General features: G+C 44.4%; 1 protein-coding gene across 1 annotated transcript; it reads right to left on the bottom strand.

The window, feature by feature from the left end:
• Window positions 1-3,198: 3,198 nt before the first annotated feature.
• SELENOO (selenoprotein O) lies at window positions 3,199-23,650 on the bottom strand. The gene is made up of 9 exons (XM_050936182.1): window positions 23,061-23,650; window positions 19,933-20,136; window positions 18,689-18,869; window positions 10,978-11,108; window positions 10,264-10,544; window positions 9,913-10,063; window positions 7,873-8,058; window positions 5,058-5,214; window positions 3,199-4,625 (listed from the first exon to the last, which is right to left on the bottom strand). Exons 1-9 carry the CDS (start codon window positions 23,639-23,641, stop codon window positions 4,434-4,436), a joined length of 2,064 nt encoding a protein of 687 aa, XP_050792139.1. The 5' UTR covers window positions 23,642-23,650; the 3' UTR covers window positions 3,199-4,433.
• Window positions 23,651-24,247: the final 597 nt, after the last annotated feature.

The following is a 24,247-nucleotide window of genomic DNA, read 5'->3' as shown; positions in this document are numbered from 1 at the left end:
CTGAATCTGGTCTAAAAGAAGTGAGAGTTGATGTGGCAGGCAGATCACTATTTTTGCAAACTTAAGTCAACAAGGCTTTTGCAATGCTCCTCACACTGCCAGCAGCTTTCCTCTTCCCTTTCTTGCTGGGGTGATATTTACATGGTATCGACTTTGTTTAAACAAACAAAACAAGCTTGGTTGCATGGTGTTTTCCGTGCCCTCAAATTCACACATAGAGTGTTAATCCCTGTCGGCAGTCATTTCACTCATGAGACCAGCAACTGTGAGAACTCACTTGTACAAAGATGAATTCTTTCCAAAAGCAAGATGAGTTGAACCTGCTAGTATTTCCCTGAGCTGCATATCTACCACAGCCACTCCCTTCTTTGACATCGTTCTACCACTGGTCTGATACATGTACAAGTAGATGTGTTTGGATTTATTGCTTTTTCTTCAAAGAAAGCCAAAACAAAAGCACCTCTTAAGACAGGTGTCTCAAGTTCAATTTACCTTAGGGCCAGGGCCAGTCCTCAAATCCTCCCAGTGGGCCAATGTCACTCATGCCGCTGAGAACCCACTTCCCAAAAACTCCACCCCCCACGTGCCTAAAGCTCTGGGACAGAGTTTGAGTGGGGGAGGTGGTCTGGGATGCAGGCTCTAGGAGGGAGTTTGGGGGCTGGGAGGGGGTGCAGGCTCTGGGAGTTTGGGGGATGGGGGTGTGGAGATGGGGCACAGGCTCTGGGAGGGAGTTGGGGGTGCGGCGCTTACCTGGGGTCTAAGGCAGGGTGGGCAGCCTCCACACTCTTCTGCCCCCAGAGCGTCCCATTGGCCTCAGGGGTGCTCGGGGTGGGAGCAGCATGCAAGAGCACAGCCCCACCCCACCCCCGGGCTGCAGGGAGGGGCAGCAGCCACTGGAGCAAGCAAGCAGACATCGCTCAGCTCCACTACACTGCTGGGGCCCCCGAGGGCAGAGCGCCCAGGGGCAGCAGGTGGGCCAAGGGAGAGACTGCAGGCCACAGTGGAGAGACTTGCAGGCGGCCTGCGGCCCGGGAGTTTGAGACCCATGTCTTAAGACATACTTTTAATGTGACATTGTGCTGTCAATGTCAGTCTAAACAGTAGTTTATGAAGCCTTAGGTATTAATGTGTTGTGGAAGAAGAATATCAAAGACTCTATTACATAGGTAGAGAAACAACAGTGTGACTGTTTACTTTAACTGCTTTTAAGTCCAAGCTTTTCAGCTTTTGTGGAAGATGTTAGAGAAGGACACAGCAACCCTAATGAACATTAAATAAGTGTTTTGTGTGTGACTATTATACTGGGAGAGGTTGTGCCATAGTATATTGATTTTAGAAACATCCAAGTTCCCAATATGTAGTAGACCCTTGCTTGATTTTTCTGACTGTCAGATTTATTATTTGAAAAGCTCAAAACCAGTTTGACAGGATTTGGGTATCTCTTCTAATTTCTGAACAAAGAAAAGCACAAGATTTCAATATTACTTTCTTGTTCTGTACTTTGATTAGTTTTTGCTGATCAGGCAAAAGCCGATTAATCCAGGGAGGCTGGTTACACTAAACAACACTAAAATGAAGCCTTGTACAGTAATTCATAAAGCACAACTGAAAAGTTTTTGCGCTGTTAATGGAAGCAGCATGGCCATCCCTTAAAATAAAGCACAGAGGTACCACTCCAACCATTCTATTTTCTCTATGTAACAGTGGGACTGACACCAGGAACGCACTATTTAAATGAGTAAATATTTTGACTGTTTTGGATCTGCTGGCACCCTCTTTCAACCAGTTTAACAATCAGTGGCAGCTCACCGTAGAAATTGCTATTCTGCTTTTAATGTGAATATAGACCACATTGGCTGTAATTTTTAAATTTATCTTTGATACATATGGCCCCAAGTTGTGGTTTCTCTGTATGACATGCAGAATGAGATGTACAAGTACTATGTTCAAGAGTCGGTTGCTGAGCAACACTTAATGGATGATAGTGACAAACCGGGTGGAAGATTAATTTTTGTTGGTCAGTATTGCACACACAGAAATTAAGTGAAATTAGAATACTGGCCAGGGGTAACCATTCAGAAACAAGTTAGCCCAAACCCTGTAATGCAGTCAAAATCCATAACTAATACTCTTAAAAACTATGAGTAAGATTCACAAAGTTACTCTTCTATTTATTTTTGCAGAGTCCAAAAGAAATTATGAGATCTTTCATTCATTTTATAAGCTTTCTGCCTGAAGCAGTTTCAGTACAGGTAGTAAGCCTGCCTAAAAGAATTATGAACAAAGCAGAAGTTTCCAGTGTTCTATTTACTGGATGTGATATGACCCATTGGGTACATCTACACTGCAATAAAAAACCTGCAGCACCAAGTCTCAGAGCGCAGTTCAGCTGACTCAGGCCTGTAGGGCTAAAAACTGCAGTGTAGATGTTTGGGTTCAGGCTGGAGCCCAGCTTCTGAGACTCCAAGTCTGATTCAGCTGACCCAGACAGCCACAGCTGTGCCATGCTCCTTTGATTGCAGTGTAGATGTACCCATTATGGTTAGAGAAAGAACTCAGCATTACTCCAATGTCCAAAACAGTCTGGGCTGACTAAACCATGGAGAAAGCTTGTGGCACAAGCTACTGCTAACGGTTTGTCCGAGTACCCTACTTATCCCCGTACAATACAGGGATCTCTTTTGTCCACAGCACACTTATCTTTATTCAATTTATTTTGCTTTGTCCCTGATGATAATCATGCAAATCAAGTTTAAAACAAAACTTAAATCCAATCTCCACTTAAAAATATAAAATGCTATAATTTTAAAAAATAATGCTTTCAACTACTGCTCTATGGACTAACAAAAGCTGAATTAAGGTGCCTGGATTCACTCAGTTCTGGAATACATTTTTCCAGTGAGAGATACATAAGAATAGCCATACTGAGTCAGACCAAAGGTCTATCTTGCCCAGTATCCTGTCTTCCGATAGTGGCCAGTGCCAGGTGCTTCAAAGGGAATAAACAGAACAGGGCAATTATCAAGTAATCCATCCCTAGCTTCTGACAAACAGGCTAGGGACACCATTCTGGCTAACAGCGACTGATGGACCTATCCTCCATGAATTTATCTAGCTCTTTTTTTGAACCGTTATAGTCTTGGCCTTCAAAACATCCTCTGGAAAAAAGTTCCACAGGTTGACTGTGCACAGACATACTTCCTTTTGTATGACCAATCAGTATCTATTTCGGACTCCCTGAATACTATTTTAATTAACAAGGAACAGTTTCACACTGCAGATATAACATTCACAGCTCTCCCTTTCACCTCAAACGTATTATCAGTATCCATCAAAATACAGAACCAAAACTGCATAAAGTCAACAAGAGGGGAAATAGAAGCATCATTTGTACATTCTCAGACATTACCACCCCAGATATTAGCAAATAAGAATACTAGAATGGCAGCTTTCAAAGTAACATTTCCAGAGACTGTGATGATGATGGATGGATTGAAGACTAAGTTACACAAGCAGAAAATATGACTACAAAAGTCACACTGAATAATGTTGAACAAGTACACATCTGCCAGTTTAATGTAGAAGGGACTGTGTCAACAGCATAAATCATCATAGAAAATGAACGCTTATATTAAGTACTGGGTAGTTCATATGGAACAAGCTAAGTTGGCAAAGTGATCCTGTTTAGGTCAACTGACTTACAAGCTGCAGTCAAGTATTTTAATAAGTGTGTCTGTGTTACACACAAACATGTTAAAGCTAAATATTTTTCTGCTAGGATTTCTGAGTGCAAATTAGTCCCCCCCCAATTCTGATTTCTATACTGTATATTATAAAAAAATTATACTCAGTTGCTTTTCCCCCCACCCCAGCCTGCAAAACAATTCTCTAAAAGACTGATGTTAATATGAAGGTTCACAAGAAATGAACTACTCAGTTAAAGGAATCATAGCTTCAGATAAGCAATGATAAGCTTACTCCCCCATTAAAGAGGATCATACATCCCTGCAGAGTAAAAGCATTAACCACATTTTGGGGATAAGTACTATTAATTCATCATCAGTCAAAAATATATCAGGATTTCTGATTTGTTATTTTTGTCTTCATATAAAAACAGTTACATTTGGATGTTCAAAGATCACGGTGTGCCAACACCTAGACATCACTAATTACATTGTGGTGAAGAGAAAAAGTTGTTCAGCTCTCCAAACATTAATCTAACAAGGCACATGAACTGTTGATTGTTGTTGGTCCATTAAACCTATGATCCATGATTGTGTCAAAATAAGCACTGCTGCTGAAGTGTGGTTGCAGATACATCCAAATGAACTGTTTCTGTGACTTAACAGCACTTTGATTTTGCCTTGTTTGATTTTCCACTACTAAAGAAGCAACAGCATCTCCAGTTTATAGTGAAAAATAAAACAAGGCCATTATGAAGATCACGTAACACAGAGTTCTGAAGCCCAGAGTGGAGGTTTACTGCTATATGGAAGTCTGCTGCTGGTCACAGGAGAACAAGTGGCAGCTGCTGCAACTGTTTCCTCTTCTTGATCTTCCTGTAGCTCAGTGAGATCTTCTGTCTCTGCAAATGGATTTTCCAAACGTTTCAAAACCTCTCTTACCTAGGGAGAAAGCCGCAACATTTTGCGGTAAGAAATTAAGAAGTAAAAACTGAACCTTCAATGGGTTCGAAGGAATCTGAAAAACTGTATTTAATGGATAAGCGGCCTATGAAGAGCCACAAATGAAAAGTGAAATAACATGTGATACACTGATATAATCTAAACTGAAAATGGAGCTCTGCAATTATTTTATTGTCTGTTGTAGCCTGCATGGAACTTGGTATGAGTAACAGCAACTGGGAGGCTTATATTATCCAAAATAAAGTACCTGAACACCTTTACATTAGCATCAATACTAGACATATGTTAATTATATCTGCACACTGTAGTATTTAAACATAACGTTGAGCTAAATATGATAGAAAGTGATCACATTTTAAAACACCATTTGGCAAATAGGGTTTTAAGCAATGTTGAATGGTAATATTGTACCTCTGTGAAGTCTCCATTTTCAGCTGCTTCAATGGCATTCTGAGCAATGTAATTTCTCAAGATATATTTTGGATTGTTTGAATTCATAATCTTCACACGTTCAGCATTCCAGACATCAGCATTACTAACACTTTCTCTCTCTTTTTCTAATCTTACTCTGAGAATAAGCAAGAAGAAACAATTTAAGAATTTTGTTTGCTTCAAGATTCTGTTTTTAACATTTGGACTCATTTTCCTGAATTAGCAAGCGTAAATGGGAATTTCAAGATGAGAACACGGCCTACAGTCCTCCCTGTTGGTCTGGAAAGCTCAGCCATTTTTAAATTTAATCTACAAAAACTCTACCTCCCACCTCAGTTAAGAACTAGTTTCACAGTCCATAAGATGCAGCAAATTGAAGTACAGCATGTGCTAAGTGGCAGGCACACACATTTCTCTTGAAGACTTCACATTTTTGAAAATATCGTTGCTTATCTGAAGCCTTGACAGGTAAAACATGCCGCATAAGTCATCACATGAATGTTCCTGCACTTTAAGGAATCAACTCTGAAGCTTTTTTATTCACTTTATTGTATATTTAAGTTTCTTGCATGATTACAATGGTAGAGACATGGGATATGGTCAAGAATCAGAGCTATGACTGATACTTATTCCTGCTGCAATTCTCAGATGTATTGAAGAGGGTCAGTCACAGGAAGCCAGCTGTGACTGCCATCACAAGTTAAAGCAGGACTTCGCCTGCCCTAATTTACACTGCTGGTGTAATAGGCTTCTACACTATACCAAACCCACCAGCTCTGGGCCAGCCGATTCCTACCTTTACAGGAGATTTTATCTTAAAGTCTCTTGGCACTTCTATGAAGCACCAAGTGACTTAGGGGTGAAGAGAATGTGGGTCCCATTGTTTTACTTTACCTTATGCACCCCACATGCTCTTCTAAATTCAAATACAACACATCTTGACAGTAAGAGTATTGAGTATCTTCAGTTGCTTTATCTATTATTGTGTGGATTTTTCCCTCAGGCGAAGTAGTATTAGATGGGTGAACTACCCTAAAGGTTGGAGAGCTCCGGTGTAAGTCATGTTTTGGTAATATATTTACTAATGATCCAAACTAATACAATAAAGTTTAGGTATATGTTAGAATTGAAGTCAAAATACCCAATTGCATCCAAATGTCTGTATGTATGTGTACCAATGCACCAAACTGGATTAATACTAATTAAGTTATGAAATTTCCAAGGAAAAATATTGAACATGTGGGAGTTTTATTCTAACTTTTGTAGCTTATTCACATTCTATTTTTTTTTTTGGCATCAGCTACATCTGTTCTACGTTGTAAAGCTTTTGAGGCTGGGGCCAGGCTGTCTTCTATTTGTAGAGGGCTATGTACTGTTGCTCAGTATAGCAGAACCTCAAAGATACGAACACCAGAGTTACCGACTGACTGGTCAACTGGACACCATGCAATTAGGCAACAACAGAGACAAAAAAAAACTAACAAACATACCTCCCCCCCCGCCAGCGAATACTGTACTGTGCTTATATTGCATCTTAAAGGTAGACACATCTAGGCTGCCTATCCTCACCTCCACCCCCTACTCACCACCAGATAGGAGGTGAAGATACTGAAGTTCACAGGCACAGCTGTTAGCCCCCGGGCAGGAGCAGCACTGAGGTCTGCACCGCTTTCCTGTAAGCCACGGGTGCTGGTTCCGCACATCCCTCTGTGGTCAGGAGCGGGACAAATCTGCAAGCTCAGTCCCAGCCCGGGAAAGAAACTTCCTGAGCTCCTGCTGGAACCTGGCCTGGAGAATGAACAGCTGGAACTGGAGCCCAACCTCCTGCCTGCATGCTGCACTCTGGATGAGCAGCTCAATTTTAAAGGGCCACAGCCTGCACCATGTACCCACTGATGCTGTGGTGCCCCAGGGTGCCTCACTCACCACCCTTGCAGTGAGGGGGCTAGAACCATCTGCCTATCCCCATCCCTACTCGCTGGGCAGCCACTTACAGGTAGCAGATTACTCCTGGGGGAATTCTGCGCCACTGCGCATGCAGAATTTAATGTATGCATAGAATTTCCTTCTTCTCCCACAGAAATGGGCTGGAGAGCTGCTGGCTGCCACTAGGGGCTACTGGACCTGGCAGAGCCCAGTTTGCAAATAAAAGATGCTGCTGGGGGTGGTGGGGAGGAAGAGGAGCTGGAGGGTTGAGGGCAGCTGCAGTTCTTCATATGCCCTGAAGGAAGGAGGCAGTGTGCAGGAAACTCCACTCAAGCCCAGGACCCAGCATCAGGCTGTTTCCCTCTTTGAAGCCCTGGGCTCTCTGGGAGTTAGGATGTGTGGGTGTCTGGGCTGGGACAGGGACCGCAGGGCTCTGAGGGGGAGGGGGCAGAAAAACAGGAGTTTATTTAACTCCCTACTCCTAGGGGAATTTTTGTGTGTGTCAGACATAGTCGCTGACAGGTATTTTGAAATAAAATTACCAAAATAATTGAAACTGACCTGATTATATAGCGTTATTTTGACAAATAAAATATGCAGAATTTTTAAATATTGTGTGCAGAATTTTTTATTTTTCGTTGCAGAATTCCCCAAGGAGTAGGAGGTGAAGATGTTGAAGTTCACAAGCAAAGCTGTTAGCCCCTGCTCTGAGCAGTCCTCCCTGAGAAGCATCCCGGAACCTCTTGTGCAGTTATGAACATTTCAGAGAGTTACAGTCAACCTCCATTCCCGAGGCATCCGTAACCCTGAGGTTCTACTGTAGATATGACAGCACAAATGTATTGCAGGCAATATTAAATAATCTCACCTGTATTTCTGCAGCCATTCTTTCCAGTGTCTTTTATTTTTACTCAGTAAGTCAGCTGCTGTTAATTGCTGCAGTTTAGAAAACTGTTCTATGCGTTCTAATTCTTTATTTATATTAGCTTTTGTTCCAATTAATGCAAACAGTTGAGGATTAGACTGAGCCAACATAAGCATCATGGAAAGTTGTCTGCAGGGAAGAGGAAAATTATATCAGACATTAAACTCACAGTATTAGGCAAGGACTGGCTTTTTGTAGCCAGATTACTTTAGCAAGCAAGCAAAGTAACCTTGTTTTTTGTCAGAAAAGCTAAATACCCTGTATCCTATGATAAAGACTACATCTTATTATGCAAAAGTATATTAATTTTACTGTTATCTCCCTCCTCCCATTTGTTTAATCCACTTCTTGTGTTGTATCAAAACTAGATTGTAAGGCTAGGAATTCACAGCCATCTAGGGGATTTAGATGCACAATTCTCCCCGAGATTAATGAGGTGTTTCTAAATGCCCTAGAGAGCTTTGAAAATTGCAGCCTCGTGTTTGTAAATTGCCAAGCATAATGGGATTTCTCTTTTACTTGGGGGACCCTAGGTACTACTGTAATACAAACAACATAGTGTCATAGAAAAGGAAGCAAAAACACTTAAGAATGCGATTTATTCATTACTTCTGCTCCTCTGTATAAAGTCTGACCAGGGCGGCTTCAGGCCCCAGCACGCCAAGCGCGTTCTTGGGGCAGCAAGCCACGGGGGGGGCTCTACCAGCACCGCGAGGGCGGCAGGCAGACTGCCCTTGGTGGCTTGCCTGCGGAGGGTTTGCTGGTCCCACGGCTTTGGAGGATCTCCAGCAGGCATGCCTGCAGGAGGTCCACCGAAGCCGCGGGACCAGCAGACCATCCGCAGGCATGCCTGCGGGAGGCAGCCTGCCTGCCTGCCGTGCTTGGGGCAGCAGAATTCCTAGAGCTGCCTCTGAGTCTGACTATAGTATCCCAAAAGGACTAACTCGTGTATAATCAACAGATTTAATCCTTATTACAAGATTTATGTTTAGGCTCCAGGTTTGGTCTACATTGAAATCATAATCTAGTAATATCAACTGGCTTCTTAAGTATTAATTTCCTCCTTTTTCAATTTACCACATCATTGCTGGAACTCAAGTGCCCATCTACTCCAAGGTGATAAACAACCACCAGCATCTCGATGTGATATCAGAAATGTGTGATCATTCCTACTGCTGCGAGCAGAGCTTAATTAACAGACAGACACTTTTATTCACATTGACAATTCTGAGAAAAAGATAAATGTAATTATGTTGGCTTCTGCAGCACCAGGCACACAAAATGTCTGCCAAACAAACATGGAAACAATTAATAGATCATAGAAAAATATATAAAATCTTTCATACTAGAAACAATGGAGAACACTAAGGGGCAGTTTCACTAGAATGCTCTTTCTACTTTCCACTGTTTCTGTGATGCAAAGCAGCTGTAATCCTGATGTAATTGGCCACCTGAGTCAGGTTTACAGCGGCTCTGCATTGCTGAATGGTGTAGAGCAGCTGGAGTGTACCAGTGAATCTGGCCCTAAAGATGGAAACTGAGTAGTTCTGAGGATTTGTAACAGCATACAGAGCATCTAATATATTTTATCTGTATTTAGCACAGTGATTGAAAGATACTGCTATCTCTGAGCTTGTTAACAGTACATGTGAAAGGGGTTTTGGTGATTTAAATCCAGTTTTTAGTGAATTGTGTCCTTATCACTAAACTACCAAATTTGACACACTCATCAGAGAAGCCAAATGTGGAAAAAGACAACTAGTCTCTCAAGCCAGGGTTAGAATGTCCTGACAGGGTAACACAGGAAAACTTGCACTGCTGTTGATCTTATATTCCTGGTCTGTGGATCGTCAGACTGTTGCTCCAGCACCTTTAATGATCACTAAACTCATTTAAACATGAAAAAGCATATAAAAACAGCTATATATTGATAGTATGCCTGAAAACACGATTCAAAATTGTCATTGTTTACTTCAGTCGTACCTTGGATCCATCTGAGGCCTGAAAGCAACTTTTAGTTCTTCCATGGAAGCACACTGCATGGCAATCTTTTCCAGGAAATCTTCCAATTTTAGAGGATCCAAATTGCCCAAGAAAGAGCTTAGCAAACGGAAAGTATTTGTAAAGTCTCCACCTGAACACAAGATTTTATTGTTCAGATATAGTCTAATTTAACTTCAACTTAAAGTTTATAGTCTAATTTGTTTCTATTAGATACATCCAACTTTTTGAAGAAACGTTCATTTGTGGTCAGTGGAATATGATTCTCTGATCAGTTATTTTTCTAATGTGGGAAACAAGACAACCAAGTTATGTCCTGTTTTCATCACTAACCTGTGAGATGCATAGTTTCTAGAAGTTCAGACACCAATTTATCATCATCTTCTAATTCCAAATGAATGAGACCTAGCTTCTTCCTCATCTTCTGCAAATAATGCCTCTCAAATTCTGCATCATACTCCTCTTTGAGAATGAGTTCACTGATCTCCAAGGGCAGTTCTGGGACTAAAGCTTCGGCAAGCTTCCCTAGATTCCACTTGCAGATCTCCGGCTGTTTGTTATAAGCATAGCGCCCTGCATTATCTGAACCATTGCAAATGTGTTCTGGGTCATATCTACAGATAAAGAAGAAATGGTTAACAGTCTTCTTCTAGTTCAATGAGAATGACTACTGTGTTAGATCCTTTAGGAGACTAGAAAGTGCAAGAAGGAAGAGTGCTTTTACTTCTGACATTCCTCCAAAACTATGAATCTAAGCATGCGCTTGCATTGCCTTTCCTTAGAGTAAACCCAAGACCTTTCAAAGAAAAGAACCATACTAGAAAGTTATACATATACAGATGTGACAACTACAGAAGGTTAAAAATGGTTATGTCAAGGAATACAAACCATTAGGGCTAACATAATTGGACTTGCCACATATAAGGCGTAATAAAGTCCACTTAGGAGGATGTTGAAAAGGAATGAAAACAATCAGGAAAAGCATGAGGATTATTTTGCACAGCAAAACACACAATTGTACATTTCAGGTAATTAAACTATACTGACCTGTCCATAAACCCAAAAGGGCCATAGTCAATAGTAAGTCCTACTATGCTCATATTATCTGTATTCAGCACACCATGGCAAAATCCAACACATTGCCATTCAGCAACCATCCTTGCTGTCCGCTTTGTTACCTAAGAAACAAACACTTCAACTTTGATTACGACTTAGACATTTCTATATATTTCAAGGGATCTATCATTTTAACCTAAACTGTGTTATTTTACAAGATACGACTGCATTATACTGTAGGGCTTGAAATTCAGGGGGGGGAAAAACTACCTTCACTGAAGTATGGCCTCCTGCTCCACTAACCTAGTTACCTCCCCAAAAGCAAACAGCGATTTATCCCAAGTCCCAGCAGCAACAACATTTTATCAGCATCTCCCCCAAACTAAAAGTCTGCTCCTACTGAAATAAATATCAATAAATAAAATTCATATTGACTTCAATGGAAGCAGGATCTGGGCCTCAGGATGTATAAACAAAATAAGTTTCATTAGTCTAAATGCTGTGTGTCTGTTTTCTTCATTCATTATGACTATTTTCCACTCCTCCTTTTTTCCCCATGCCATTTTCTTTCCTACTACATCTATCTTAACTGACAAGCCAGCCCCATACAGCTTGGCCCTGTGAGTCACAATGGCTCCCTTACTGTAGCCTGCCAGTGAATTTGTTAATGGTGAGCTGGAAGAAGTGGGAACCAGAGAACAGGAGGAAAAAAAAACAAAAAAACAAAAAACAGATGCTTCCCTTGTTCTTTCACACCTAGCCTCTTGCAACTACTAGCACATGATGAAACTAAGGGCACCTGTCCAAGAATCACAAAGAGGGCTTCTAACAAAAGGTCAGAAACACTAGACTACGGAAACCCCTTTTAGCTAAAAATGATCCAAATTGAACAAACCTTCATCATTCCAGTCTCTGCAACAAATATCTCCTGTTGCCCACTTCTAATTCCAGAACCAGAGCTATATGATTTCCCCGTAAGAGAAAGTGCAAGTTTCGGGGGGAGGGGGAATAAAACTTACAAAGATTTAGAAAAACGAAGAAGTGTTATACAAGGATCTTCAGTGTTAGACTTTTTGGTAGGGGAATATCACATTCCTTAACTACGCTAAGGAAACAATAAAGATCCAAAGCTAAGCAAAAACATCAGGAAATGCCAAAATTGAAGTTTCACGTACAAGCTGAACTCTTCCTCGTTGTATCCATGCATTACAACAGTTCTGTAATTACTTTTCCATAGCATTGTTTCTGCAGTGAACAAGTTAGATGAGGTATAGTGCATAAAGAAAGGGATGCAATATTTTTAAATAACATCAATTTCTTCATTTCAGTACTATTTGCCAACCAAAATGAAGTCTGTTCCAAGAAAACGAAGTCATTATCACTTTTAAAATAAAACTAATTTGTAAATCTATTACTGAACTGCTATCAATATAAAAATCACATGACAGGAACTATGATTTTCAAACCCTCAAAACCTTGTCAAATCAAAACCTATTTGCACCAGAACACTGACTTTTCCTCCGAAACAGCTATCAACTTGTCAAATTTCAAAACTTCCTATCCTTCCTTCTAGAGCTGTCTAAGGTAGCAAAAGTGTTTTTATAACAGGAAAGCCATCTTTACACAACCCTCATTCTCAAAAATGGCAGAACCATCTTTGCTTAAACTTTCATCAAAATCAACCAACAGGGGCAGAGATAAAGCCTGGAAAAATTTCAGCCCCAGGGAACAAAGTTCCAAGAAATTAGAGAAACAAAAAGAAGGGTTTAGAACGCCAACATTTTGGAAACCTTAACTTTATGCATTCCCCTCACCACCATTTTCCAGGTTCCTCGCTGGCCTGCATTATAATGCTTTCAAGCAAAACACTTTATATGGGTTCCACACTGCTCAGAAGGGTGGTAAAAAGCCATATGACACAAGATACTCCAAGTAGCTACATGTGCACAGAACTGATTAGTAATACGCTATAAACAAGTGCAAGTCGCCACACTCTGCGCTATGGCTCTATGCTAGAGAGATGAGATACCACCAGAGTAAAATGAAGCATAAAGATGAGATCCAGAGTACTGAAAACAAAAGCCCCCATAATAATGATACAGAAATGTGAACTGTATGATGTCACTGCATAATATGATTTGTTATTCTAGCAAAGTTCTGTTTTCTTTAAACTGCCAATTAAAAGTCTAATGCAGTTAAAACATGGATCATTCCCAGAGAAGCATTTGCTGATTAGAATGAGATTGTCTGTGTTCTAGCTTCATTTAACACTTCTCTCCATCACCAATTTCTCTCCTGCACTCTCAATGACTCCTCTGCTTAGACCAGGCAGTGTAGAGGAGGAAGCTGACTCATTTGAATCTGGAGGGTACAAGAGATGAACCTGGAAGGGGAAGACAGGAGAAGTTTGTGAAAAGAAGTTGGGAGGAGGCAGATGAAACTGTCAGGAAGATGGGGAGGAGGTAAATAGGGATATAGGGTATATGTGAGGCGGGAGAATGGGTGAAGGAGTCAGGTGGGAAAGCATGTGGGGGAAATTGGGAGCCAGCAGATGGGAGCATGAAACAGTCTGGATGAAGAGCAAGGTGGTGGAAACAGGGACTGGCTCGGCAAGTTCACTGGCATTTGTGGTGGGAGCCAGGAGGAGTGAGACTAGGATTTACTAAGTCAGCAGGGACAAGATGTTTAAGGAGTGGAGACTGGGATGAGGAGACTGGGATGGAAATAGCTAGGACTGGGATAGTGACAGGTTGGAGAGAATGGGATGGGGTCAAGTTCGGGTGGATTGGGCATAGAGTCTGTGTCCACTTGAACACAATCCCCTCCAGAGTCTGGAATGTAACCCGAGATTCCTAAGCCTCAGTGTTCCTAGGCTGTCACCACATATCTATGAAACCCATTGGCAAAGTGCCCTCTCTACTGTGCCTTCTCCACAGAAACGATGACAACCTATTACTGCTATCATATATTCTATTAGCTCAAGCAACAGAGGTCTGTTGGGAATCAAGCAGTTGCAACCCTGCTGATGATATAGGTGTCTATGATGGCATGTGATGGAATTTGTGTTTTCACTTTGCTTTTTTAAAAACCCAGGAAATAAAACACAAAAACCAAGTTAAAAGATGATTAAGACTGCAAAGTCACACACACAGAATTCAGGAAATGCCAGAATTAAAGTTGCCTATGCAATTTGAATTTGGCACCCATGTGCAGATTCATTATAATTCAGTCTTTAATTACACAACCCCATACTGTTTTTCCCACACAAGGCCCCCGCCTCATTCAGGACACAGGATGGACCTACTCTAGGGATGAACCACAGTTGTGTAGCAAAGGAAACTCTTTTGTATGAGCCTTGCTTCATTTGTGCAGAAGTAGGAAGATGTGCAGTTAACGAGGAAGGGGACTGCAGGGAGAGCAAGGACAGTTACGGGCAAGGGCTGCCCTGGAGAACTGGATTTATAAATGTCTAGGCAACAGAGTCCCTGGCATCATATAGGAAAGTCACTTAAAACTTTTCATAGGGGGTCACACTAACTGTTCCTCGGTGCTGAGCATTCACAAGTACTCTGAAAAATCAGCTCATAGGCATCTCAAACTGAGTACCCAAAAGGAGTGAACTTTTAACCTTAGTTCCTATGCCTCAGTCCCCCATCTGTAAATTGGGGATAATTATACTCCCCCATCTCATAGGTGTGTTGTGAATATAAATTAATGTTTGTGAAGCATTCAGATATAATAATGATTAAAGCCACAGAAAAATCCATGAGGAAATAATTCTGTTTTCAAAGCAAGGTTCGAATACTGTGCAGCTAATAAGGCCTGGGGCCACACATTAATTGAAAAAATGACGAGAAAAAATACTGAATAGCAGTCAACAAGAGAGCACCATCCATCCTGTGCACTGAATGAGACAGGAGTCCTGTGGAAAAATAGAATGTGATCAGGTAACTGAAGATCATCATAATGTGTGTGCACAAAGAGGCCAAATTAAGCTTGCACAGGCAACCCAAATTCTGGAATTTTATAACTTGAGAACCTGACTTGCAACCTTAATGTTTTAATGTAGTTTTTTGAGTGCAATATTATATATAAAATGACTAAGACCATAATAATTAGCAGGTGGGCCAGAGGTAGATCTACTACCTCAAACTAGTTTAAAACTTTTTCGACTAGATTTAAAGTCAACTGTCTAAGGCCTTGTCTACACCACAAAGTTGCAGCGCTGGTGAGAGGGTTACAGCGCTGCAACTTAGGAGGTGTACACATCTGCAGGGCATTACCATCGCTGCAACTCCCTGTTTGCAGCGCTGGCCGTACACCCGGTCGAACCTCGGGTGTAGAGGATCCAGCGCTGGTCATCAGGTGTAGACACTCACCAGCGTTTTTCTTGACCTCCGTGGAATAAGCAGGTATCCCAGCATACCTGAGGAAGCCTCTCTGGTAATCAAGCAGGTATCCTTCCCCGCGGTTTGCTCTCGCGTTCCCCGAACCCCCCCGCAAGCAGGTCTCCTTCCCTGCGGTTTGCAGGGGGGTTCGGGGAACGCGAGAGCACACCGCGGGGAAGCAGGTCTCTTTCCCCGCGGTGTGCTCTCGCGTTCCCCAAACCCCCCTGCAAGCAGGTCCCTTCCCCGCGGTGTGCTCTCGCGTTCCCCGAACCCCCCTGCAAGCAGGTCTCCTTCCCCGCGGTTTGCAGGGGGGTTCGGGGAACGCGAGAGCAAACCGCGGGGAAGCAGGTCTCTTTCCCCGCGGTGTGCTCTCGCCTTCCCCGAACCCCCCCGCAAGCAGGTCTCCTTCCCCGCAGTGTGCTCTCGCGTTCCCCGAACCCCCCCGCAAGCAGGTCTCCTTCCCCGCGGTTTGCTCTCGCGTTCCCCGAACCCCCCTGCAAGCCGCCCAACAGCGCTGCAGTGTGGCCACATCTAACACCACTTGCAGCACTGGTTGCTGTAAGTGTGGCCACTCTGCAGCGCTGGCCCTATACAGCTGTACTAATACAGCTGTAACAACCAGCGCTGCAAAATTGTAGATGTAGACATACCCTAAGGCTTAAGACAGGACAAGAATCAATGATTAACCCAGCAGGGAAAAAAAAATCAATTTGAGCGATTTTGTCAGAACACAGTTCTGTTTGTAGCATTTACAAAAATTATTCTAAAATAGCATTTTTGTTGTTCATTTTAAGCTTCCTAAAGTAGCTGCTGGCTAGTTCCTGCTAACCTTGACAGCTCTAACAAAGTCTTCTGGAGTACTGAACTAGGTATCAAGTGAAATGACTTGTTTTGTCTTACTGGCAAATTCCTCTTCTTTCACAAACACCTCCTTATGTTGCATCATGTGGTTAGGCTAAGACTTTTCATTCTTCCTTTAAGAAAATCAGAAAAGCCCAGAAGGCAAGTCCTATGCTGCTTTCCAGTTTCCCAACTTAGGTATAGTATTTAAATTGATGTACTGGACAGAGCCCCAGAAAACACATAATATTGGAATGTACAATTACTGAAATAGAAACAGAAGCATTTCATCTTCCCTAATCCCTTATTTTGCTCATCGAAATAAAGGAAGATACACTTATTTCCACCACCTTACAAACAACTAAGGAAACTGTGTGAAAAGTGGTGTTAACACAATATCGGTGTTTTGATGTATAAGCACACAACAGTCAGGAAATTTAAAATTATAATTCCCACAATAACTTCAGCTCATCAACATTACCTATTTCTATTAAGGCATAAATTTAGCAGTATATTATTTTATACTATATATATACACACACACACACACACACACACACACAGACAGCTACATGTCTGCTAACAGCTCAAGTAATGATTATTGAGAAAACCATAACTGAATGTTCTGACTTTTGAGCATTTAAATTGTGAACCTTTAATTTACATTCTTCTCAGTCAACATCCTTTTTTCCCACCCATTACAAAATGAGAAGAGACTCTTTTTACATTCTAAGGGCTTGTCTACATCAGAAAGTTGCAGCGCTGGTGAGGGAGTTACAGCGCTGCAACTTAGGAGGTGTACACATCTGCAGGGCACCACCAGCGCTGCAACTCCCTGTTTGCAGCGCTGGCCGTACTCCCGTTTTGTCTCGGGTGTAGAGGATCCAGCGCTGGTGATCCAGCGCTGGTAATCAAATATAGACACTTACCAGCGCTTTTCTTGACCTCCGTGGAATAAGCAGGTACCCCAGCATACCTGAGGAAGCCTCTGGTAATCAAGCTGGTCTCCTTCCCCGGTTTGCTCTCGCGTTCCCCGAACCCCGAGCAAGCAGGTCTCCTTCCCTGAGGTTTGCTGGGTGGTTCCGGGAACGCGAGAGCAAACCGGGAAAGGAGACCAGCTTCGCCGCGGTTTGCTCTCGCGTTCCCCGAACAAGCAGGTCTCCTTCCCTGCGGTTTGCAGGGTGGTTCCGGGAAACGCGAGAGCAAACCGCGGCGAAGCTGGTCTCCTTCCCCGGTTTGCTCTCGCGTTCCCCGAACCCCCGAGCAAGCAGGTCTCCTTCCCCGCGGTTTGCTGGGTGGTTCGGGAACGCGAGAGCAAACCGGGAAAGGAGACCAGCTTCGCCGCGGTTTGCTCTCGCGTTCCCCGAACAAGCAGGTCTCCTTCCCTGCGGTTTGCAGGGTGGTTCCGGAACGCGAGAGCAAACCGGGAAAGGAGACCAGCTTCGCCGCGGTTTGCTCTCGCGTTCCCCGAACCACCCTGCAAACCGCAGGGAAGAAGACCTGCTTGCTCGGGGGTTCGGGGAACGCGAGAGCAAACCGCGGCGAAGCTGGTCTCCTTTCCCGGTTTGCTCTCTCGTTCCCCGAACCCCCGAGCAAGCAGGTCTCCTTCCCCGCGGTTTGCTGGGTGGTTCCGGGAACGCGAGAGCAAACCGCGGCGAAGCTGGTCTCCTTTCTCGGTTTGCTCTCGCGTTCCCCGAACCCCGAGCAAGCAGGTCTCCTTCCCTGCGGTTTGCAGGGTGGTTCGGGAACGCGAGAGCAAACCGGGAAAGGAGACCAGCTTCGCCGCGGTTTGCTCTCGCGTTCCCCGAACAAGCAGGTCTTCTTCCCTGCGGTTTGCAGGGTGGTTCCGGAACGCGAGAGCAAACCGGGAAAGGAGACCAGCTTCGCCGCGGTTTGCTCTCGCGTTCCCCGAACCACCCTGCAAACCGCAGGGAAGGAGACCTGCTTGCTCGGGGTTCGGAGAACGAGAGAGCAAACCGGGAAAGGAGACCAGCTTCACCGCGGTTTGCTCTCGCGTTCCCCGAACCCCCCTTGAAGCCGCCCAACAGCGCTGCAGTGTGGCCACATCTAACACCACTTGCAGCGCTGGTTGCTGTAAGTGTGGCCACTCTGCAGCGCTGGCCCTATACAGCTGTACTAATACAGCTGTAACAACCAGCGCTGCAAAATTTTAGATGTAGACATGGCCTCACTCATTACCTCATCATCAGCCAATCAGGGTCTAGAACTCCCCAACATTCTGATGCACTCAATCTATTATGCATAGTCTTTTACAGCTCTTCAAAAGCCAGAGGAATCTTGATTTGCTGGTGAGGAGGTAACTAATCTCTTAGGTACATTTCAATATATAGTTCTATCAGAAATGTTTTCTCTAAAAAAATCAAAAAGTTAACACCCCATATTCCTCACAAGATGAAGTTCTTGTAACCAACTTCTACAAATACTATGAAAGGAAGCAATTATCAGCCTCATACCTCTCTGAAGAAAGCAGCATTCCTCTGAACCCTGTTGTCAGAATAAGCCTGCTGGATTTCTGGATAGAAAGTGCTGATCACATAATTAAGCATCTGTATTCGAATATCATTTCTGTTAACACTGGGACCTTTGCGTCCTGTGTATTCATCTGTAGGTTTAAAAATCTCAAAAGATCCAAACCTGTTTTAAAATAATTAAGACACTTCTTATTTATATTACAGCAATAAGAAACTACCATTTAGAAATTTTGTTAGCATAGTACCATCTCCTTAAATTTAGGCCCGTCCTGCAGATGACAGAGATCATCAAAACAACGGAGCCCCACTGAAGCGCCACACTGCAAATGTGTGCATCCATGTGCTGCCAACTGAAGGATCAGAGGCCTTAGTGAGCATTAATAGCTAATTCTTAACAGCGCCTTAAAAATATTCAGCAGAAGACAATGATTATATGGTGAACCTATTTTAAAAAGTAACAGCAAACTAAAATAAAATACTGCCTATACAAATTAAAGCCATCTTGCAAAAAATTGGAAAAGAGATTTTCCAAGCTTTATATATTTCCTACTCCTCAGCCTTTCATTAGGAATTTGTTACTTTGCAATGGGCCACAGATCTTCCAGAGTCCTAATATGGCTTCAAGCAGGAACTACCGTCCATCTCTAATACACCTCTACCTCGATATAATGCTGTCCTCGGGAGCCAACAAATCTTACTGCGTTATAGGTGAAACCGCGTTATATTGAACTTGATTTGATCCGCCGGAGTGCGCAGCTCCCGCCCCCCCCCCCCCCCCCGGAGCGCTGCTTTACCGCGTTATACCCAAATTCGTGTTATATTGGGTGGCATTATATCAAGGTAGAGGTGTATGTAGAGTCACATTTATCACAATCTAGATTTTGTCAATTTTATTCCTTATCCTAAAACCCTAAATTAAGTGGCCTTTAAAATAGTCCTCTCCCACATAATAGCTACCCACCAGCATCAGAAGTATCATAAAGAAGGCTTTTCTTTACCAGGACTTGAAAATAATTTTTTAAAAATGCATGTAGCTTAAAAAATTCGACAAAGATGCTGGTGCATCCCATCTACTGGATGGAAAACACAGTTCCACCAGTCTAGCACTGAAGAACTAAAATCCCAGAATGAGACTCATATATAGATGGTCTTATTAGAGAAATAGTGTATTCCAAGCAGGATGCTGGTTTTAACAAGAAAAAAATTGAAAACGGGTTTCTCTTTACCTTATAAACGTGGAAGCTATTCTCAGGACAATTGTACATCTTTCATTTTTTGGATTTCCATCATAGAATATGTCCCGAACAACTTTTGAATCAGATGTTACACACGTTCCAGCCCTTGTTGTAGGTATACCTAGATGAAACATGGCCTCACTACACAGGAATTCTCTTATACTTGACCGCAGGACCTTTCGACCATCAGCTTGTCTATAAACCAAAACAGTAATACTACTTAGCTCTTGTGTAACACTTCTCATTCCTACATCTCAGAACACTTTACAAAAGCAGGGTATCATGACCCCCATGTTCTAGGTGGAGAAATGAAGGCCCAAAAGTCAAGTGACTTGTCCAAAGTTGCCCAACATCTCCTAGCATTACACATTGTAAATTAAAACTCTCTCCTTAATGGTAACATTTATTTTTGGTATTAATACTACATTCACAGTAGAAATAAAGTTAACATATCTAGCCTCCTTCCCAATCATCTCTTCTGCACACTCCTTAAGCTTATCCAATATTTAAATTCTGTAAAACACATTGTTAATGGAACACAAGGGCCAGCAGAATTGTTCCCACCATTTTTTAATTTTAATAAAGAGTTTTTTAAAACATATAGTCTTCTGCAAAGGAGCTAAAAATCAATGACTCAGTCTGTGCAGGTAATCCACTCTAGCACCTTTTGACTTGTTTACCTATTGTTTCCCCCCTATTTCTATGACTAAAGCTCCACATTAATGCAAACAACATGCTGGCAGCTACCAGTATTTTAACTACCAGGAGAAGATCCTGGCTGAGCTTAGTTAAACAATACAGCAGAAAAAAAATTGGTGGCCGTTACACACTAGCACCGCCACCACTGTTATCAAAGCTCTGGCAATAACAAAGGTGGAAAATTTGAGGGAGAATGTCTACTGGGGAAGGAAAGAAACAACAAATGCAAACTGCAGGAAATATAACTAGTTTCATCCTTCACACTAAAATATCTTTATTTTCGTCTCATCTTTTTTGTACCACTCCTTAACTTTATCTTTTTAAACCAAACATTATGATTGCTGTAGGGATGATGAAATATCAGGGTTAAGAGTAGGGCCCTACCAAATTCACAGTCCATTTTGGTCAACTTCACGATCATAGGATTTTTTAAAAAAACCATAAATTTCATTTAAATCTGAAATTTCATGATGTTGTAAGTGTAGGGGCCTGACCCAAGAGGCGTTGGGTCACAAGGTTATTTTGTATGCGTGTGGGGGGGAAGGGCGGTGCTGTGGTACTGCTACCCTTACTTCTGTGCTGCTGCTGACAGCAGTACTGCCTTCAAAGTTGGCCAGCTAGACAGCAGTGACTGCTGGCCGGGATCCCAACTCCGAAGGCAACAGTGCCGCCAGCAGCAATGCAAAAGTAAGGATGGCATGGTATGGTACTGCCACCCTTACTGCTGCCTGCAGAGGTGGGCCCTCTGTCAGCAGCTGCCACTCTTTGGCCGCCCAGCTCTGAAGGCAGCAGCACAGAAGTAAGGGTGGCAATACCATATCATCTTTCTGCACTGCTGCTGATGGGGCGCCACCTTCAGAGCTGGGTGCCTGGCCAACAAATGACGCTCTCCTGCCATCAAGCTCTGGTCAGTGCAGAAGTAAAGGTGGCAATACTGTGACCTACCCCCGCCTCCAAACAACCTTGCAACCCCCCTACAAATTCCTTTTGGGTCAGGACCCCCAATTTGAGAAATATTGGTCTCAACCATGAAATCTGTATAATATAAAGTAAAAGCACACAGACCAGATTTCACAGGCGGAGACCACATTTCACAGTCTGAAGTGTTTTTCATGGCTGTGAATTTGGTAGGGCTCTAGTTAAGAGGTGAACATTACAGGGTCTGTACCTTAAAATGTGGTCCATAACATGAAACAAATTGAGAATCATTGACAATGTAATTAGACAACTATTCATGGCTGATTGAGGTGCAAAGAAAACATCTTTTCTTGAAGTTGCTTTCTAAATTATTACTTAGTGAGCATGTGGATGCACAAAAATATTTCTCTCTGCTAAGCTAGTATTACATCAAGTTTAGTAAAGAGTGCATTGGAATCATTCTTTCAGGAGTTTACTTGACAGGAGACTGCTAGATAACTGACTTTGTAAAATAGAGGCTGTGAAACAGTAAGATTATGACAAGAACTATACACAGATTAAATAATTTGTGTGTGGGAAATCATATGTTGACTGGTTAACTGGCATTGGCCCACAACAGGCCTGCCAAATATATACTGAAGATTTAATTTATAACGGGATTTACAAACAAAAATCACACTCAGAGATTTGGCATACAGAGTTCTTTAGGTATGATTGTGGTCACTGAGTTGTCTGCAACCTACTCAACCATTTTTTATTTATCCCCTGAATCACCCCCCGTCCCTTTTTTTTGTTTTTTAAGAATAAAGTGGAAGCTATTTAGTTGTTGGCTCAATCCTTTGATAGAGGTCTGGACTACACTAACTTCTCTAGGGACTCTCTCACCAAGGCAGCTCTACTCATGAGCACACTAGTTAGACAGGGCCATAGGGTACCGGGAGACCCATTAAACCCATTCTCAGCCCTCCCATTACCAGAATGCGCCAACAATGCAGCCATTTAATCTCTCTCTACATGCACCATCAAATACTCCACTGACAACTTGATGGGGCAGCGGAGGGAGAACGTGAGTGCCCAGTCTATGCTACCACGCAACCCCAGCTGCCACCAAACGTGTCCTGGGCATTAGCAAGGCATTTCCCACAGTGGTAGGCAAAGGCTTCTGGGCTGGGGACACCGTGGTCAGTACAAAACACATGGCGGGATGGGCTCCCAAAGGGTGAAGTGACTCAGGCTGGACTGGGGTGGGGGGGGATGGCAGAGGCCTAAAGCTCCTGCGCCGAACTCCCCCCCAGCTGCAACAGCCCCTGGCAGCATCTCCCAGGCGTGACCGAGGGAGCTCAGGGGCACTAGAGCAGGGGGCCAAGTGGGAGGGGAACCCACAAGCTCCAGGGGACTGCGGCCCGCAGCTGGCCCCACGGACGGTGCACCGCCCCCGCCAGCCCCGTCCGGCAGAGGAGCAGGACTCACCCGCCCCCGGGCGCCTCCCCGCGAGCGGTTACCGGGAGAAGGGGGTGAGCCCGGCCCCCTTGAGCTGGATCTCCCAGCGCTCCCCCCGCGGGCTCAGCACCTCGCCCAGGTACATGGCCGCGCCGTCGCCCAGCTGCCCGGCGAAGCTGCCGAACTGGTGCCCGCAGTAGCAGTGCGCGGCGGGCTCCGCGCCGGGTAGCAGCCGGTTCCCGCTGAAGTACAGCGCGGCCTCGGCCTCCAGCTCCTCCAGCGCCCCGGCCGCGGGGGGCTCCAGGCCCAGCAGCGCCAGGGCGGGCAGCGACATGGCCACCAGCCGCGGGCTCTGCACCGGGCTGGGCCGCACCCGCGAGAAGCAGGCGCCGGGCACCTGCCGCGGCACGTTCTCCTCGGACGGGTCCAGCGGCAGCGAGCGCAGCGCCCGGTTATCGAAGCGCAGCGCCCCGAGCCAGCCCGCAGCCGCCCGCGGGGCTGCGCTGGGGCCCGGGCTCTCCGGCCGGGCAGCGAGGGGCGGGGGCTCCTGCATGGCGCCGCTGCAGCAGCCGGGAGGGCACAGGCCGCGCGGTACCGGAGCGGGCAGGAAGAAGCTGCGCCCACTCCGCAGCACTACGGCCATTCACCCAGCGACCCCCGCCCCTACCGCAGGGACAAGATTGTGATGTCACGCCCACCGCCTTATCACAGGGCGAGCTTCCTCCGAGGCCCACCACGCCATCCTATCACGGGGCGAACAGCCCCTAAGGTCCTGCCCACCTCCCTGTCCTATCAGGGCGCGCTGCTGCCAAGGCCCCGCCTGCCACCCCATGCCCGGGGCGGTGCCCTTCCCCCGCTTCCCAGTCACAGGGCAAGGTCATATCAAGGCCCCGCCCCTCCCCGTTGGCCTCGCCCTTTCGCTGTGATCGCTGGGTCACGGTCCAATGTGAGCTGTGGAGCCGCGCTACTGTTATGGGGGAGGGCAGGTAGATCCGTGCCTGCCCCCTCTGCCCCTCCCCCTCCTCTCTCTGCCTGGCCAAGAGAGCAGAACTAATCTGACTTCCCAGCCCAAGGCAGAACGTCTACATTGCAAACACATAACCTCCCGCAGCCTGACCCAGCCTGCAGGTGTTTTACCGCAGTGTAGACATGCCCTGGGAAAGCATTAGAAAGGGAGCAATCCTGTACTGGCCGATACATGTACTGGCCGCTAGAGTCTTTTCCATCTCTCCATGGTCATAATTAAAGA

Source organism: Gopherus flavomarginatus, chromosome 1, assembly GCF_025201925.1.
Source record: "Gopherus flavomarginatus isolate rGopFla2 chromosome 1, rGopFla2.mat.asm, whole genome shotgun sequence".
NCBI lineage: Eukaryota > Metazoa > Chordata > Testudines > Testudinidae > Gopherus > Gopherus flavomarginatus.
The sequence above is the reverse complement of the archived record's forward strand: the minus strand, read 5'-3'. Positions and strand labels throughout refer to the sequence as shown.